Here is a 17,497-nt window from a genome sequence, read left to right on the forward strand (position 1 = left end):
AATTCATTTTTATTACTTCAAATAAGTTATATTTGTTGACCCTAACTATTACATCATCATAGTAATGCTTAGCCTAGAAACACGAGTGTTACATTTGCGTTGTGGCGGCGACGAGCCACGAACCTTTTGAGGAAGCATGCTGGCTTATCGCGTTGGCACCCATCCTGAAGTCAATTCCTTATCCAAGCGCTTTTTTTTATTTCCTTAAAATTAATAAATAAACTATCCCGCAAAATAGGCATTACAAACGTTTATTATAATTTTATTTTATTTAATAAAATGGTTGTTGAATATAATAATTAATATATACAAGTAATTTATTTTGGTTATATTTATCTAGTAATATAATTTTATAAAATTATTATAAGAAAAAGTATAGTAAAATTTACAAAAAAAACTAATAAATATATTGTTTTAAAGTAATTAAAAGAAGAATACATATTAAAAGCAATATAATAGATTATAGAAGTTATGTTTTCCTTATTTTTAAACTATTTTTTTTCATCGATTTGAAGTAAATATTTTCTTATATTGTTATCAATCTAATATTAAAAACAGTGATATCATTTGTAAATGTTTCAGTTATACACTAAAATATTACAGGCGTAAGAAAACTGTTTAAGGCGGTGGTTGCTTCTTCTTCGCCACCGCTCCGAGAGGATACCCCATTTTACATGGACGAGAACAAGCAAAAGTGCAGCCGCTCCTCAACGCACTCATCTTCTCGTTTTTCTCATGTAAACAATCTGGATGATGGTTGTTTGATGCATATCTTCAGCTTCTTATCTCCAATCCCAGGTACACTTTCTTTTGTATTAAGTTACAAACCCTAATTTTTCATTATCTATCATCATTATTGTTGTAGTAACAAATTGTTCCCTACGCGACTAGTTAATTCACCCATCTGCTGTTTCTGTTGCAACAATTTCCCCTTTCGCAACTTCTTAATTGACAAATTTAGCGCGCATTCTTCAACTTTTACTTCTCATATCGATAATTAAGGAGTTTTAACCTGAATTAGTTGTATGGAATTGGCAGAAGATTTTGTTATGCTAGTCATGGTAAGTTTATATTATAGATCTCTGTTAATGGTTGTGCATCTTGGTAAAGTGGGAGTTTTTAACAAGAGTTTTCAGTTTTTTTGGAAGAAGAATTTGAGTTTTTTGTATGTGTAACATGCAATTTTGATGCTTACTTCTGCATTGTAATGATTTGGCACTTAATAGTTAATACTAACACACATATTTGATAACGATAATAAACCAATGATCTTTAAACCTAAACTCATTATTGGTAAGGGTTCGTTTTCCTACTATCAACATCATTTGAGCATGAATTTGGTGTATGATTCCTAACAGCCACATCAAAAATGTTGTGCACATAAGTAAGTTTGATAGTACTGACCAAGAAATGTATCTTAACTCCATAAAGACACTAAAGTCCTTGTTAATCTTTTCAAATCAGTATAAATCTCTATATAGGTGGAGACCAGAGAATTTGAGTCACCAGCCAATCAATTCTCTACATATTTTTTTGTTAATATATTGATTAAAATATGCATGTCTTTTAGATAAGAAAATTTAAAACTAAGTAAGCATGCACACAAGTAGCTTACAGATGCTTACATCATGTTTATTAAGGTTTCTATAAGTTCTATAGCATTGGAACAAGTCACCCAAGCATAGCATTACAAAAATTAGTTCCCACGTTACCCTATACATAGTATCTATACATAGACATCCAAGCTATCAAGATCTTACAACATGTTTATTAAGGTGCTTGCAAGATTTCACAACATAAGAACAAGTCATTTAAGCATAAAATCCATAGCTTGGTGTCCAAGTAAACCTATAACTAGATTCTATAAGTAGATGTACAAGCAGTCCAAATTTTAGTTAAGCTATAAGATGACTAGTTAAGGCTAAGGGAAATGATGTGTAACCTTCTTAAGAGATAAGATAAAGCAAGTACAATATGTGTCACATTTTTACTAAAGCTTAGAGGACAAGAGATGTAATGCACATAATTCACCTATAAATAACCAGCCATAATAAACATTTTTCTTCATTTCAAAATTAAAATCACTCTCAATTAATTAGTAGTAAGTTGAATATTTTGGAAGCACAAAAGTTCAAACTTAAAGCAAAGTGAGTATTTATGTGATTTAATGAGATGCATACATGCTATATTTGTTGTATACTATTTTGTCATGCTTACTTTCTAAATATTTTAAAGATATGTTTTAGTATATTATCAAGATAGCATTAAAAGTTTTATACATGTTAAGTTGGCTATTTAAATACCCATCGTACGGGGTATAGAATGAAGGCTTGTCTTGCAAACAGACCTTATGTGACAACCTTCTAAGGACCTTGAGGTTAGCTAACCTCTTAATAGTTTGGCCTACTTACATATAGCTATCAGATCTCAAAGGAATGTTTTCAAGCATGTTATAAGAAAGAATGCATTAATTGTTCTCGCATTAAATATTTTATGCTAAATAACCAAAACCATAATTACTCACTAAGCTTAAAGCTTATGTATTCTTGTATGTATCTCAGGACAAAAGGAGCAGTTTCTATTTTAAAAGAATAAAATTTGGGTGTGATATAAGTTGTTAAAATAGTATTTTATGTTTTTCCGCTTATCAAGTTTTCTTGTAATAAACCTTTGAAATAAAGATATATTACTTTAAAGATTTTCATAAAGGGACAATAACAAGTTAGGTGATGGTACCCGTAGGAGCGGAACGTCACAAGTTGGTATCAGTTTGGTTATATTTAGTTCCAAACTAAAACTTAGCTTTTAGTAAATGGCATTATGTGGTGTTAAGGTGTTTAAAACAATTAACTCTAGAGATTACTAACATGTCTCTTCAAAGTGGCAATTACGTTGTGTTTGTTACACGAGACACGACTTGACAAACTTTTTAGGGTTATTTTCGATGATGTGAATAAGGAGGGCATTAATGTCTTTTCTTTCGCACAGACGAGGTCGAGAGGGAGTCTCGTCCCACAATTTTGTCCCATTGACATCAGTTGATTTGTGTGACGCCCCTATCCTGTGGGTATCGTTATCTAACTTTGTTATGCCCTTAATGAATATTTTTTAAGTAATACATCATTATTTTATCAAAGGTTTATTACAAGAAAACTTGACAAGCAGAAAAGCATAAAGTACTATGTCAACATGTTATACTACACCCAGTTTTATTCATTTAAAATAGAAACTACTTCATGTGGTTTTTTACTCGTGTCCTGAGATACATACAAGAATACTTAAGCTTTAAGCCTAGTGGGTAGTTATGGTTTGATTATTTAGCATATACATTTAATGCAAAAATAACAATCAATGCATCCTTTCTTGAAACATGCTTAAAAATATTCCTTTGAGATCTCATAGCTACATGTAAGTGGCAAAACTGTTGAGAGATTAGCTAACCTCGGGGACTCGGGGTCCATATAAGGTTGTCCTATAAGGTCTGTTTGTAAGATGACCCTTCATACAATACCTCATACAATGGGTAATTTAAATGGCCAAACTTAACATATATAAAACTTTCATGCTATCTTGATGACATACTAAAACATGTTTTTAAAACATTAAGCAATAAAACATCACAAAGTAGTATATAACAAATATAGTATGTATGTATCCCATTAAATCACGTAAGTGCTCACTTTGCTTTGGCTTGAACTTTTATGCTTCTAAAACCTTCAACTTACTACTAATTATTTGAGAATGGTTTTAGTTTTGGGATGAAGAAAAATGATTAACATGGTTGTTATTTATAGATGAATTATGTGCATTACATCATTTGTCCTATAGACTTTAGACATGGTACATCTATAAGAATGTTACACCTATTGTAAGCACCTTAATCAACATGATGTAAACATTTGTAAGTTACTTGTGTGCTTGGTTTTAATTTTCTTGATAATTAAAACTTTTAGCATTTTTCTATGACAACCATTTTCTAATTGTTCTTAACAGTTGTTTATGCTTTTCCATTGTACAACTAAGTCATATATAGGCTTTAGACCTTAACTTTATTAATCAAGAATATATATATATATATATATATATATATATATATATATATATATATATATATATATATATATATATATATATATATATATATATATATAGTGTTAAATGACAAACATAGCAATGTCATCTAAATACAAAGCAATTCTCACTTGCTATAATTACATAATATAATATCCTATTAAGAAAAATGTGACGGTACAAATAGACTTTTGAAAGTACAATGCCTTAATAACAAATGTTATGAAAGTAAATAAAAGTTGACTTAATATATAATGTTAGATTTTTTGTTTAATATATGTAGAAATATGATTTCATATGGTGTCGCATATTGCTGTTGAGTTTGCAGATCGGTATAACACAGCCCTCGTTTGCCACAGATGGCTTTTCTTGGCATGTCATCCTGGCCTCTGGTTGCGAGTTGACCGGGCGGTCAAAGGGTTAAAAGAACCTGGCGTTTTTCCAAGCATCGAAGAAGCTGTTTCTGCTGCAAGGTTTGTAATTTGTTGATTACTGTGTTTGACATGCATTGAACTGGAACTCAGACCGATGTCAATGGGACAAAAATGATATTTTTTTTTTGTCACAAGCAAAATGGTAAAACAAAGACTCGCTCTCGATTTCTCTTATGTGCAAAAGACGAGGATGCCCTCATCCAAAATAACGCTAGAAAGCTTGTTCGGTCCAATCTTAATCTTGACTCACACGTAACAAAAGCAACCTTGGGTTGCATTTGTTACACAAGATGGAACTCAGTGGGACTTAACAAGCTTTCTAGGGCTATTTCTGACAATGAAGATATGGAGGGCATTCATGTCTTTTGTGCATATGAGAAGATCGATCCCAGTCCCTTGTAACAAATAGGGGCTTTAATTTCATAAATATTAATTCAGACTTGTCATAACCACTCAGGCCAGGGGACACGATATTGATTGGAGCAGGAGGGTTTCATTCTGCTTCGAATATTCAAATAAAAAAACCATTGTGCTTGGTATGTTATGTAATTTGGCAAACTTTTCATTAGGATTGGAATCTTTTCCCTTTTCACAAATATCTTATATCTACATCTGTTATCATTTTGCTTCCACCTTCTAGACATTGTACTTCCTTTTGCTTATAGTAAAATATCCCTATAACAATATGATCTGTTGGTAATTGATATACATATAGACATATGCACAATATATATATACAATTGATGAATTCAAAGAATCCCATACATATAAAATCCATGTATTCCAAATTAAAAGAGAAATTGGCTTTCACATTTTCATTTATCTTAATTAATTTGTACGTATGACGTATGTACCTCATTATAAACCTTATAGAGGTAAATGCAAAATATTACAACGTTCTTTAATTTATATTTTTTTATTATATCATCTTTCTTTCATTTATTTCTATTACAACATTATACATCAAAAAAAAAAAAATCTTATGAAGTGTACTTTGAAAGTTCTACCAATTATACCAGTGTACTTCCACTTTATTTGATAGGACATCATACTTTGAAAAATTTACTCGCATTTAGAAGAGAAATTTGCTTTGTATTTAAACAACATTGCTATCTGTGGGTAGATATTTTTAAGTACAATGTTGTAATAGGAAGAAATGGATGTAGGATTCTGTAAGCAAATAATTTGAAGTAGATTAATCATTGATATTTCTTTCCTTTAACCCTTTGTTTATGTATAGATATAGATTTGTATTTGTATTATATCCGCCCCTTCCATCTTTCCACCATAAAACATTACCATTTTTCCATAATTCAATCCTTCAGATTGGAGGAGGTGACCTCCCTGATGATACCACACTCCTATGCTCTCGAGGATCTGACAGGTTTGTATATTTATTATTTTTTTTCTTTTCTAGCCGAAATTTAATTTTAAGGTAATTTTTTAATCTCCAAGACTAAATTGAAAATATGATTCCTAAACAATAAAGTGAAAAAGATGGAAAAGAAAAAAAAACATGGAAAAGTATAATGTTATAATTAAGTAGATGTAACAAAAAAAAAGGAATATGGTAAATGAAAGTACATTGCTATTTCTTGCATTTATTTACAGCGCTTTGGAGTTTCTATCAACGTGCAAATTGGCAAACCTAACCGTAAAAGCAGAACTCGGCTGCTGTTTGCTTCACAGAAGCGGTAGACTGATAATCGAAGACTGTAATCTCCAATGCGAGTCCAACCCTTTAGACTATCTCTCCTATGCCATTATCACCACCGCTGGCGGCGGCTGTGGACCACCACCACCGCCTTCTGCCACCAAGATAACTGGCGGTGATAGTGTGTCCGTTTCCCAAACTCGAATCATGGGCGGTGCGAAAGCTGTTTTGACTAGCGGCACACTCGCGTTGCAGCAAGTCCGTGTTATATATGCACGCACATCTATGTGTTTCTGGTTCAATGTGGTTCATCAATTATAGTGATATATCATTTATATACCGACATATGTTGTAAAATAATTTCGTTAGTGGAATGACAATTAATAGCAACATATTTATATTTATGTGTTTTATGTTTTTTTTCGTTTTTCTCATTGTAGTATTTATTTATGTAGACGATTGTTAATTGTTGGTTTGTTGGAAGTGGAATTGAATGCTTATTAATTATTATGTTAATACAAGCCTAAAAATGGGGAATAGCAATGTATTTGACTCTTCCTACAAATATGTGCAATTTACTTTTGTTTTTTTTACACATAATAGCAATGTATTTACATTTCTTTACGGATGATTATATGTTTTATGGCAACATACTTCCATCTTGATGTGGATTTGGCAATATGGCAACATGTATTGATATTATAGATAATAAGGTAAATAAATGTAAGTATGTTGTTAGCAAGGAATTGTAAGTATTTTCATATGTCTCTTGTACAAGTATTTGTTAATATCCATGTACTTATTTTTTTACATATAATAGTAATGGACTTGCATTTCACTACAAATATAAGCATTGTACTTAATTTGTCAAATGTATTATAAGGAAAGAAAAATTTAATATTTGTCATGTGTTGATATCACAAGTAAAAAAAAATGTAAGTAGGTTGCAATTACTATTATGAGTAAAGAATTGTAATGTGAAGAAAATATAAGTGTATTAACGTGCTGTGTTATTATCAGTAAAATATACAAGTACATTACTATTGTGCATGAACAAACATAATGTGATGTGTTATTATCAGTAAAATATACAACAAACATAGATACACATATGTAAATTTTTTTTTGTGTAGTTGTCTCAAGTCATATTATTGGAATTATTAGGTCAGACAGATCAATTTCCTGTTCATGGCTTCAGTTGTCTTCACGTTTCTCTTCCAATTTGCAACCATGGTGTAGGTTCTAAATTTCCAATATCACCATGATCAAAAGAAAGATCATGAAATTAAATACAGACCTGATGCATCATTCGATTTCTGTTTATTTAGTTTGTTTAAGAAGATCGAAATCGCCATTTAAAAAGTACCTAAAATGCACATTGCGAAACCATTAAGAAAAAAAAAAAACCTAAATTCTTTCCTCAAACGGGTCCCTTAAAGGACACAAGTTGCCTGAATTTCTGCCAAGGCTTAACCCAAACAACCGCCTCGTAATTGTTGTTTACGCTGCCGTCCTCCGCCGTGATTGTCAATTTGTAATTCATTCCGGCGACCACTTGGCTCTCTCCCTTCGTCACTTTTTCGAACTTGAGAGACGTATGGTCATTCTTGTTGTGCTCATCTACCGCAAATTTCCCGATGTCGACGACTGTAGGCGCGGTTACATTGGGAATTGGCCTCCAACCGCCGGTGAGAGGTGCTCCTCCTAACGCGGCGGAGGAATTACAGAAGAGAAAAGGTAGAAGGAAGAAGACCAAGAGATTGTGCATTTTGTAAGGACCAATTAATTACCTGTGGAATGGGGAATAGAAGAGGATTTCATAGGGCTCTCCTTCTTCTCAATCAAAATATATTTCATACGCATTCACCACGGCATGATTCGATGTAGTTTTGGAAACGTGTTTCGTAAATGAGTTAGTTTAGGTTTACTTAAAAAATGTAATAAGTACAGTTTTTGATTTGTAATCAATAATTGTTTTTGTTTTTTGTTTATATTTACACCAGGTAGGGGTGTGTAATAAACCGCATAAACCGCCCACACCGCACCGCATAATGCGGTTTTGAACGTCCGCGGTTTGGTTTGCGGTTTGTAAATTTTGTAAACCGCACTATGTGGTGCGGTTTGCAGTTTATAGTTACAAAATCGTAGTTCAAACCGTACCGCACCGCATTATATATATATATATATATATATATATATATATATATATATATATATATATATATATATATATATATATATATATATATATATATATATATATATAGGTGGGTTCAATTGAGAAAATAAAAAAGGTTGAGAATGGGGGAATCATTCTCAGCCACTCATTTAATCTAAGCATAAAAAGACACGGTGGCAAACTTGTAAATATGTTAATAATCTTCAATGTCAAATACGTAACTATAATTCGATAACAGTTCGTGACTTCGTTCATCCTCAAAATTTCTCCTCCAACCTTCAACAATCATCCAGATTTCTTCAACTAAATCATCATCAATGTCATCAAGTGTTAATCAATCATCAATATTCGTAGTGGGAGGTTCGCCGTTCAAGACAAATTCACAACCCAAATTTATCAATTTCATCGATTTGTTAAAGTTTGGAACTGGAATTTCCCAGATTCGCAAACGAAATCAGTTGGAATCGGAATTTCTTCGTTGTTCATGAAATTGGAATCAGAGTTCTTGACTCGCAGTCACGGTCGACATTGAAGGACTCAGAATCGATACTCACAGGTTCCCAATCAGATTTTCGGAAATCAAATCAAAATGAGAAATCGATCAGACATAGGTGTCGCGTTTGAAGTCGAAATCGGAAGTATATGATGATTTGAAATTGATAACTTGATGTTGTTAACATTTTTAAAATAGTTAACTTGTATGCACTCCAACTCTTTGATGAAATGCATAAACTAAATTACCACGTTATATTCATATATGAATATGTTTTCTCACTTGAATCAGTATATGATTATTAAAACAAAAAAACAAATATGCAAGTCTGTATGTTATTCATATGTGAATAACATATAAAAATTATATATATTTGTGAAAACACATTGTAATATTCATATGTGAATATACTGTGTAATATTCATAAGTGAATATATTATCTAATATTCACAAGTGAATATACTATGTATTATTCAAATGTGATATACCATGTAATACTAGGGATGAAAGTGGGTCCAAACCCGGACCCGATGGACCCGGACCCGGAAAACCCGGAACCGGTTAACGGGATTTTATAGAACCGGAAACCGGACCGGTATATAGGAACCGGTTTCGGTTCGGTTCCGGGTATGGTTCCGGGTAAAGTGGGTCTAGAACCGGAAAACCCGGAAACATCAAAGTGGGTAGGTTGGAACCGGATAAAGTGGGTTTAGACTCGGAAAACCCGAAAAAACCGGAATTTTTTGGTAATTACTTACAACTTAGTGGGTTGAACTTTGAAAATTTTCATATTGATATCCCCACTTTGGGGGGCTGTAACTTATTGAATACGAAACCACAATTAACAAAATTAGAGTCTAAAATCATGTACAAACTCTAAAATACACTCTGGAAAAACCCGCATGTCAATCCAAATTTAAACGAATGAGATATACTTGTGTTAATATTTTCACATAATACAAAGTACAAAAACAAATAGCTGAAAAGTTGAAAATTTTCAGTTTTGATATCCCGACTTCGGAGGACTGTAAATCATTGAATGTTAAACCAAAAATGACTAAATTATAGTCTAAACTCATGTACAAACTGTAAACTAGAAGTTGGAAAAAACCACATGTCAATCCGACTTCAAACGAATTAGATATGCATGCTTTAAAACTTTCACCGAATACAAAAAAACTAAAAAACTAAAAACTTTTAGCTTTGGTATCTCAACTTTTGAGGACTGTAAGTCAATGAATATAAAACTAAAAATGAAAAATTTATAGTCTAGAATCATGTACAAACTCTAAACTACATGTTGGAAAAAACCGTATGTCAATTGGAGTTGAAACGAATAAGATATGCATCTTGTAAACGTTTCACAAAAAGTGGTTCCGGCCCTAAAAGTGGTTCCGGTTCCAAAAACCGGTTCCGGATTTTAGACCCGCTTTACCCGGACCCAATGGACCCAAACCCGGATTACCCGGAACCCGGATAAAGCCAATTTTTAAACCCGGAACCGGACCCGGTTCTATATATTCCGGTTCTAACGGGTTCGGTTCCGGTTCCGGTCCGGTTTTCCGGTTCTAAATCTCATCCCTATGTAATATTATGTAATATTCAGATATGAAAATATTATCTAATATTCATAAGTGAATATACTATCTAATATTCACAAGTGAATATACTATGTAATATTCACAAGTTAATGAATCGTCTAATATTTAAATATGAATATATTATATTTAGTATATACTATATTCATATATGAATGATACTTAAAATGTAAAAAAAAATTAATCATAGTTTTTATTCACAAGTGAATAACAAATGTACTGTAGAAAAAACTTGATTCATTTTTATTTACTTATGAATAACGATAGTTAAAAATATAAAAAAAATAAATTTTTTTATTTTATTTTAAAACTATATCAATATGGATGTCTATTTGTAGAGAATAAAAAATCATAAATTTTGGTATATTTAAAATAGTTTTTCGATAAGAATAACTCTTAAAAATTAAAAAAAAAACGAAAAAGACTATGTTTTTGTATATATTAAGGTAATGTTTAGCATAGTTTAAGAAAATATGTTTTATTGGAAAACACATGTTTATTCTTTTCCCATTTCCGCTTGTACGACGGAGGCTTTTGCGGCAAAAATAAATGAGTGACTGAGAATGATTCCTTCATTCTCAATTTTTTTTCTCAATTGAACTCTCTCTCTCTCTCTCTCTCTCTCTCTCTCTCTCTCTATATATATATATATATATATATATATATATATATATATATATATATATATATATATATATATATATATATATATAGGAATCAGTTCTATGGAAAATGAACAATTAGGGCAACATATGCTGGAACCAATGATCAAGTGACACGTGTCCATTTCTTTATTCATAAGCAATCTACTATGGAAGTTATTTATGTAGTTATTCCAAAATGATGTGTTGTCATGCTTTCATTGGTTCCAACATGTGTTGCCCTAATTGTTTATTTTCCATATAACTCTTCCCTATATATATATATATATATATATATATATATATATATATATATATATATATATATATATATATATATATATATATATATATATATATATATATATATAAACGAGTCAAAGCACACAACAGTACGTATGCTTAGCAATGTTAGTTTATCAATGTTTTAAACTATAGGAATTAGCTGAAATTTACTAATAATAAACAAAGGAGTCAAATACTTAACGGTACATATGCTTGATTGTGTTTATATTACCTAGTATCAATCGTGAGTTCTTAAAAAACTTAATTTAAATGTTATCAATGATATACTATATTGTTAAGCTAACTTAAAAACTTTTATTTAATATAATTCAAAATTTTATCAATGATATAAGTAAAGTTATGATTTTTAAAGCTGTAAAAAATAATCTTGCAAAATTCTTAAAGTAAAAGACAAAACAAATGATAATTATAGAGAATATTATACAAGTCTTAAATTAAATTAAGTATTTATGTTCTTAAAACCGCAAAACTGCCTGCATAAAACCGCACCTCATAATGCGATTTTAAACCTTCACGGTGCGGTTTGTGATTTCCGAAAATCTTAAACCGCATATGTGGTGTGGTTTGCGGTTTTGAGTCTAAACCGCACCACGAACACCCCTAACACCAGGTTAGCCGGGAAAATGACTTAATATGATAATATATTTTTTCATTTTGTACACATTTAAACCTTAATATTTTTATACACATTTAGTCATTAATATATTTTTTGTTTTAAAATAAGTCATTTTTGTTTTTGTATTAGTTTAATACTTATGAATAATTTCTTTAGGTTTTACTCACGACATCTTACGTGAGAAAATATATTACCTTTTTAATTCATTCTCCCTTTTAAAAAAAAACCTTTTTTAATCTTAAAAAAATTGTAGTCCCATCAAACTTACAATCATATATATATTTTTTTCTGTTTAAATAATATAATTATTAGTTTTTTTTTTTATATTTAGTTTAATTATTTAAAATTTAAAACATTATGTTATTATTATCATTATTATTTATCTTTGTGCTTTTGAAAATATGTTTACTTTTTGACTTTTCTTTTTGAATATTTTATTTGACTTTTATTATTATTAGTATTATTATTATTATTTAACTACTCATATTTCATTTTATTTAACTTTCTGTTTTATTTGTTAAAAAAATAATATAAATAGCTTAAATATTTATTTATACTTAAATGTCCTACAAATATTTGAGTTTTTATATTTTGTTTTTTTATTTAAATACAATATAATTAAAATGTATAAAACTTGTTAGTTTTTTTTTTTTTTTTATTAACATGACAATTTAAACGTAAACACCTAGTCTGATTTTATTTTATTTGAAAAGATAAGACAATAAAATGTGTTAAACATGTTATTTTATTAGAATATTTATATTATTTTTGTGGTTATTATTAATATTTACAACAAACAGTTGTTTATATAGATGTAGATGCTTGCCTAGAAAAAAAAACGGTAGATGTTAGCTCCGAGGACGTAGATGTTGGCACTACACCATTACAATTTAAAAATCAAGATTATCCGAATTTAACTTTTCCTAGAAAGATAAAGAAAAAACTATGTTTTGTTCGCTTTATCTTTTTTATGACTTAGGAATATTTTACCTTTTTGATGTTTTGTTTGTTTCATAAAAAATAGTAGTTCATAAATTTTGTTTTGTTCGCTTTAATTTTTATGACTTAGAATATTTTTAATTTTGTGACGTTTTCTTCGTTTCATAAAAAAAAAATAGTGGGAAAAGTATGTTTGTTTTGCTCGTTTCATAAAACTAAATAAAAATGCAAAAGTGTTTCAGTCTTGATGTTCATTAATTCTTTTCTTACTGTATATAAAATAAAGTAAAAATCAAAAAAATGTAGTGAAACGTAAGTAAAGAGGCGAGGGATTCTGGGATTGTGTATGCCAATTAAAATAACACTAATGATATATTTATAAAGTAACTATAAGTAAAAAGGTTATATTAATATGGGGTAATTTGAAATACGACCACAAGTATCTAATCAGTTTGTTTAGACCAATCATACCTCAGCTGACGACATGATGTCTAGTTGTTTCTGATTGAATTATAATAGCAAAAATTTTGCATTAAAAATTAGTTTCTCAAGATTTTACTTAAATACTGTTTTTCTAAATGTTGTTATACGCTATACTTAAGTACACATTCGATTTTCTGGATGATATGGAAATGTCATTTTGTAAAATGTGTTTGACCCCCTTTAATAGGGTAGATAACATTCAACTCTATTATTTTAGAACAAATTACGAGAATGGTCCTTTAGGTTTTGGATTTTTCTCTAATGTAGTCCCTACGGTACTTTTTTTCCCTCAAATAGTACTCATGGACCATAAGTTGCACACGTTTGGTCCCCAAGTTGGATGTCCGTCCATTCCAATGTTAAGCTGCTTCATTTGACTTGCACATAAGGGTATTTATGTCATTTTAGCCTAAAGGACATTTTCTGAACATATAACTTTATAGCTATATCCATTAAGGTGGCGGGATTTAGTTTCAAACATTGACTTTACACTCTATCTCTTTCCCCAAGAAAACCTTTTGATCATCCCATCTTCTTCAATCGTGAGGTCTTATCGTCGCCCGACAAAACAGTTATACTGATTGAAGGGTGTATCGAGGAAAATGGTGCTCACATTGTGGTCTTTATGTCCACGCTACACCTAACCACCCGACCTACGTAAATAATATGATAAGCACGGACCTTGTAATGCTAGGTTTTGACGAAATGTAATTTTTCTTTCCTCCATCATTAACATTTTATTGTTCTTGAATGTTCGCATCAGGTTCTATTTCAAGCTTTTGCACATTCTAGATAAATCATGGAGGTTCGTTCACAAATACGGTATATGGAAGGTCATACATAGATGGGCTTGTGGATCACTTTGATTTTGTGGACATGGATGTGTTTTCAGTCCACGAGTTAGATGATATAATGGCAGTTTTAGGGTACAATGATGGAGGTATAATGTTTTACCATTTCATGATCCCAGAGACAGACTTGGATAGTGGATTGTTACCCCTTGGCACCGATCAAGAAGTCATTCAGCTGGCAAGGTATGTGCTTAATCATAAGGAAATTAATTTGTACATCGAGCATGGAAATACTAGAGTAGTCCCTTACTTTAAGTCCCCATTGAAGGTTCGTATTGAGGAAGTTGAAGGGAATGATTCTCCTGAAATGAATAGGGTTAGAATGAAAAGGAAATCAATTGGGTCATGTAGTAAAAAGTTGAATTTGAATGAGTTCACTGATTTTTCAAAGTTAATTGTACCCTATGAACCTATAATCAACAAAAAACACTCCGTTGATCGAGAGAGTGATCCCTTTAGGGGGTACAGTTTGAGGATAACCATGGTAAAAAAGATGTTGACACAGGGGATGAGCACCAACCAAAAGGGGATGTTGATCCAGTGGATGATTATGAGGTAATGGGGGATGCGGACGCCGAATATGGTGGGGGAAAAATCTACATGATGTTGAGTTTTTTGAGGATGAATACAGTGGAAGTAAGGAAAGTGTTAGTGAGGGTCCTTGGAGTGAGGGTAGTAGGAGTGAGGGTAATATGACAGATGATGAGAGTGAGGACGAAGACTTCTTTGTGGATTTAGAAAATATTGTAGATGATGTGGATGTTGATATGAAAGAATTTCATATGCATGTTGATGAAGATGTTGAGTGGGTTCAAAAAACCACCAAAGAAGCGAGTGGTAGTGGTGTTGACTTTACTGAAGGTGAAGATTTGGAGATCATAGACCCAGAATCGTTTGAGTCACCTATTGTAGATGAAGATAACAACAGAGAGAGGATGTTGAGAGACATAAGAAAGGAAAAAAGTTGATCTGAGGGTGTAGTTCATCAAAAGGCTTTCACATTAGGATAGAAGTTCAAAACAAAGAAAGATGTGAAAGAATATATAAACAAACATGCAGTAGAAACCAAAAGGGATTTACATTTTGAAAAAAATGACAAAACAAGGATTAGGGCTAAGTGTAGAGGGAGGAGTGGTCCCAGATATGAGTGGTGGGCCATGGACAAAGTCAAGGACTGGATTCAAGGACAAAACCGTAAATATGAAAGAGGGTAAATGTCCTTGGGTTGTACTAATGTCTAGACCTAAAGAGACAGATGACTGGGTGGTGAACACCCTAGTTAGTGAACATCGGTGTGTGCAATCAAGAACCATTAAAGCTTGAAACTACAAATTCATTGCAACAAACATTGTGAAACAAATTGAGAGTAACCCAACCATTCCAGTCAATGCACTTCAAGAAGATCCCATCCAAAAATTCGAGATGAACATGTCAAGAATGAAGGTACATCGGGCAAAGGAATTGGATCAGAAGCATGTTTTTGGGGATTTTCAGAAACAACATGCTATTTTGAGGGACTATGGACTAGAGTTGATGGAAAGAAACCCAGGTACTAATGTGAAGATCGATTGTTACACTGAGCCAAATTTAAATTCTGATACAAGGACATTTAGGAGAATTTATATTTGTTTAGGAGCATTAAAGGAAGGATTTAAGGCTAATCTAAGGGATTTCATAGGGTTGGATGGTACTTTCATGAAAGGTCCCTATCCTGGTCAAATTTTGACTGTCGTAGGGGTAGATTCCAATAATGGGATATATCCTCTTGCATATGCTCTTGTTGAGAATGAAACCAAAAATTCATGGACATGGTTTTTGGAACAGCTTGGTGATGATCTAGAACTTTATGCTAATTCAAACTTCACTTTCATCTTAGATAGGCAGAAGGTACATATACTTCAATTTAATTTGATATTGTTGTTATTTAGTCAACTAAGTATTGAAATATTTAAATAGGGTATCATTCCTGCAATTGCCAAACTTTTCCCTCAAGTTGAGCATAGGTTCTGTCTGAGGCATATTTATGAAAATATGAAAAGGCAGTGGAAGGATAAAGAACTCAAAGATTTAGTGTGGGCATGTGCAACTGCTACTACTATAAGGCATTTTGAGAAAGCATTAGAAGAGCTAAAGAAATTCAAAGCTGAAGCTCATGATTGGCTGATACAGATTCCTCCAGCTCATTGGGCAAGATCTCATTTCTCAGGTTAGTACTTCATATTTCCTTTATGTTAACATTTACTTGTCATTGTTAGGATTTGTTCTCATTTTGTATTATATGACTAAACAGGGAGGGCACATACTAACATCTTGTTGAATAACCTGTGTGAGGTTCTGAATGGAAAAATACAAGGTGGTAGGGACAAACCTATCATTTATTGTTTGGAGTATATTAGAGAGTATTTGATGAAAAGAATTTTCAATGTCCAAAGAGAGATTGATAGATGCCATGGTCCTCTCACACCAACTGCCACTAGTCTTCTCGATCAAATGGAAAGACAAGCACAAAAGCACAGGTGTATTTTCAATGGGGTTAAAACTCAAGTCACTACTCATTGGGGTGATCGGTTTATTGTGAATTTGGATGAAAAAACATGAATATGTAGACAGTGGGAAATTACAGGCATGTTATGCTCACATGTAATAAGTGCAATATGGGACAAGATTAAACATGGAGCAAAGAATGTTCCTGAGTTGGAGCATTGGGTCCACCCATGCTACTGGCTAGTTACATGGGCAGAAGTGTACAAACACAAAATTGCACCTATAAATGGTAGATTGATGTGACCCAAATCACAATGCCCAACCAAGTTGCTTCCACCCAAACATGTTGTTCAGGTATGTCTTCATATATCAATATAACTGCAGTTTTTTAAGAACAACAATTTAATCTTATGTACATTTGTAGGTGGGTAGGCCGAAGAAGAAAAGGAAGAGGGCATATGATGAACCTGCTACATAGGGGCATAAACTGTCCAAGAGGTGGACCACTGTCACATGTAGAAATTACAATAACAAAAGGCATAATTCAAGAACTTGTAAAGGTCAAGGTGGCCCTAATGACAAAAGAACTGAAGAAACAGGAGGATAGAAGTGAGGATGGGGGTGTTGTTGAGAACCATCAGGTCTTTTGATGTAATTTTCACTTTACTTTTATGGTTATGTTAACACCTATGTTTATGTACCAAACAATACTTACTTTGGGCTCCTTATTTTGTATGGTCATGCATGT

At 31.9% G+C, this 17,497-nt stretch overlaps 3 protein-coding genes across 3 annotated transcripts; 2 read left to right on the forward strand and 1 right to left on the reverse strand.

Annotated features, from left to right (window-relative positions):
- Window positions 1–572: 572 nt before the first annotated feature.
- On the forward strand, window positions 573–6,563 carry LOC111878942 (F-box protein SKIP5). Its single transcript, XM_023875427.3, has 5 exons — window positions 573–798; window positions 4,400–4,544; window positions 4,963–5,041; window positions 5,831–5,889; window positions 6,117–6,563. The coding sequence occupies exons 1-5, from the start codon at window positions 675–677 to the stop codon at window positions 6,478–6,480; spliced, it is 771 nt and encodes a 256-aa protein (XP_023731195.1). The 5' UTR covers window positions 573–674; the 3' UTR covers window positions 6,481–6,563.
- LOC111878943 (cysteine proteinase inhibitor 1) lies at window positions 6,386–8,065 on the reverse strand. Its single transcript, XM_023875429.3, has one exon. The coding sequence runs from the start codon at window positions 7,925–7,927 to the stop codon at window positions 7,580–7,582; it is 348 nt and encodes a 115-aa protein (XP_023731197.1). The 5' UTR covers window positions 7,928–8,065; the 3' UTR covers window positions 6,386–7,579.
- A 7,292-nt stretch (window positions 8,066–15,357) lies between these two features.
- LOC111878947 (uncharacterized) lies at window positions 15,358–17,227 on the forward strand. The gene is made up of 6 exons (XM_023875432.2): window positions 15,358–15,475; window positions 15,650–16,152; window positions 16,222–16,471; window positions 16,556–16,781; window positions 16,872–16,971; window positions 17,174–17,227. Exons 1-6 carry the CDS (start codon window positions 15,358–15,360, stop codon window positions 17,225–17,227), a joined length of 1,251 nt encoding a protein of 416 aa, XP_023731200.2.
- The last annotated feature ends 270 nt before the right edge of the window (window positions 17,228–17,497 follow it).

The sequence above is a fragment of the Lactuca sativa genome, chromosome 1, assembly GCF_002870075.4.
Source record: "Lactuca sativa cultivar Salinas chromosome 1, Lsat_Salinas_v11, whole genome shotgun sequence".
Taxonomy (NCBI): Eukaryota; Viridiplantae; Streptophyta; class Magnoliopsida; order Asterales; family Asteraceae; genus Lactuca; species Lactuca sativa.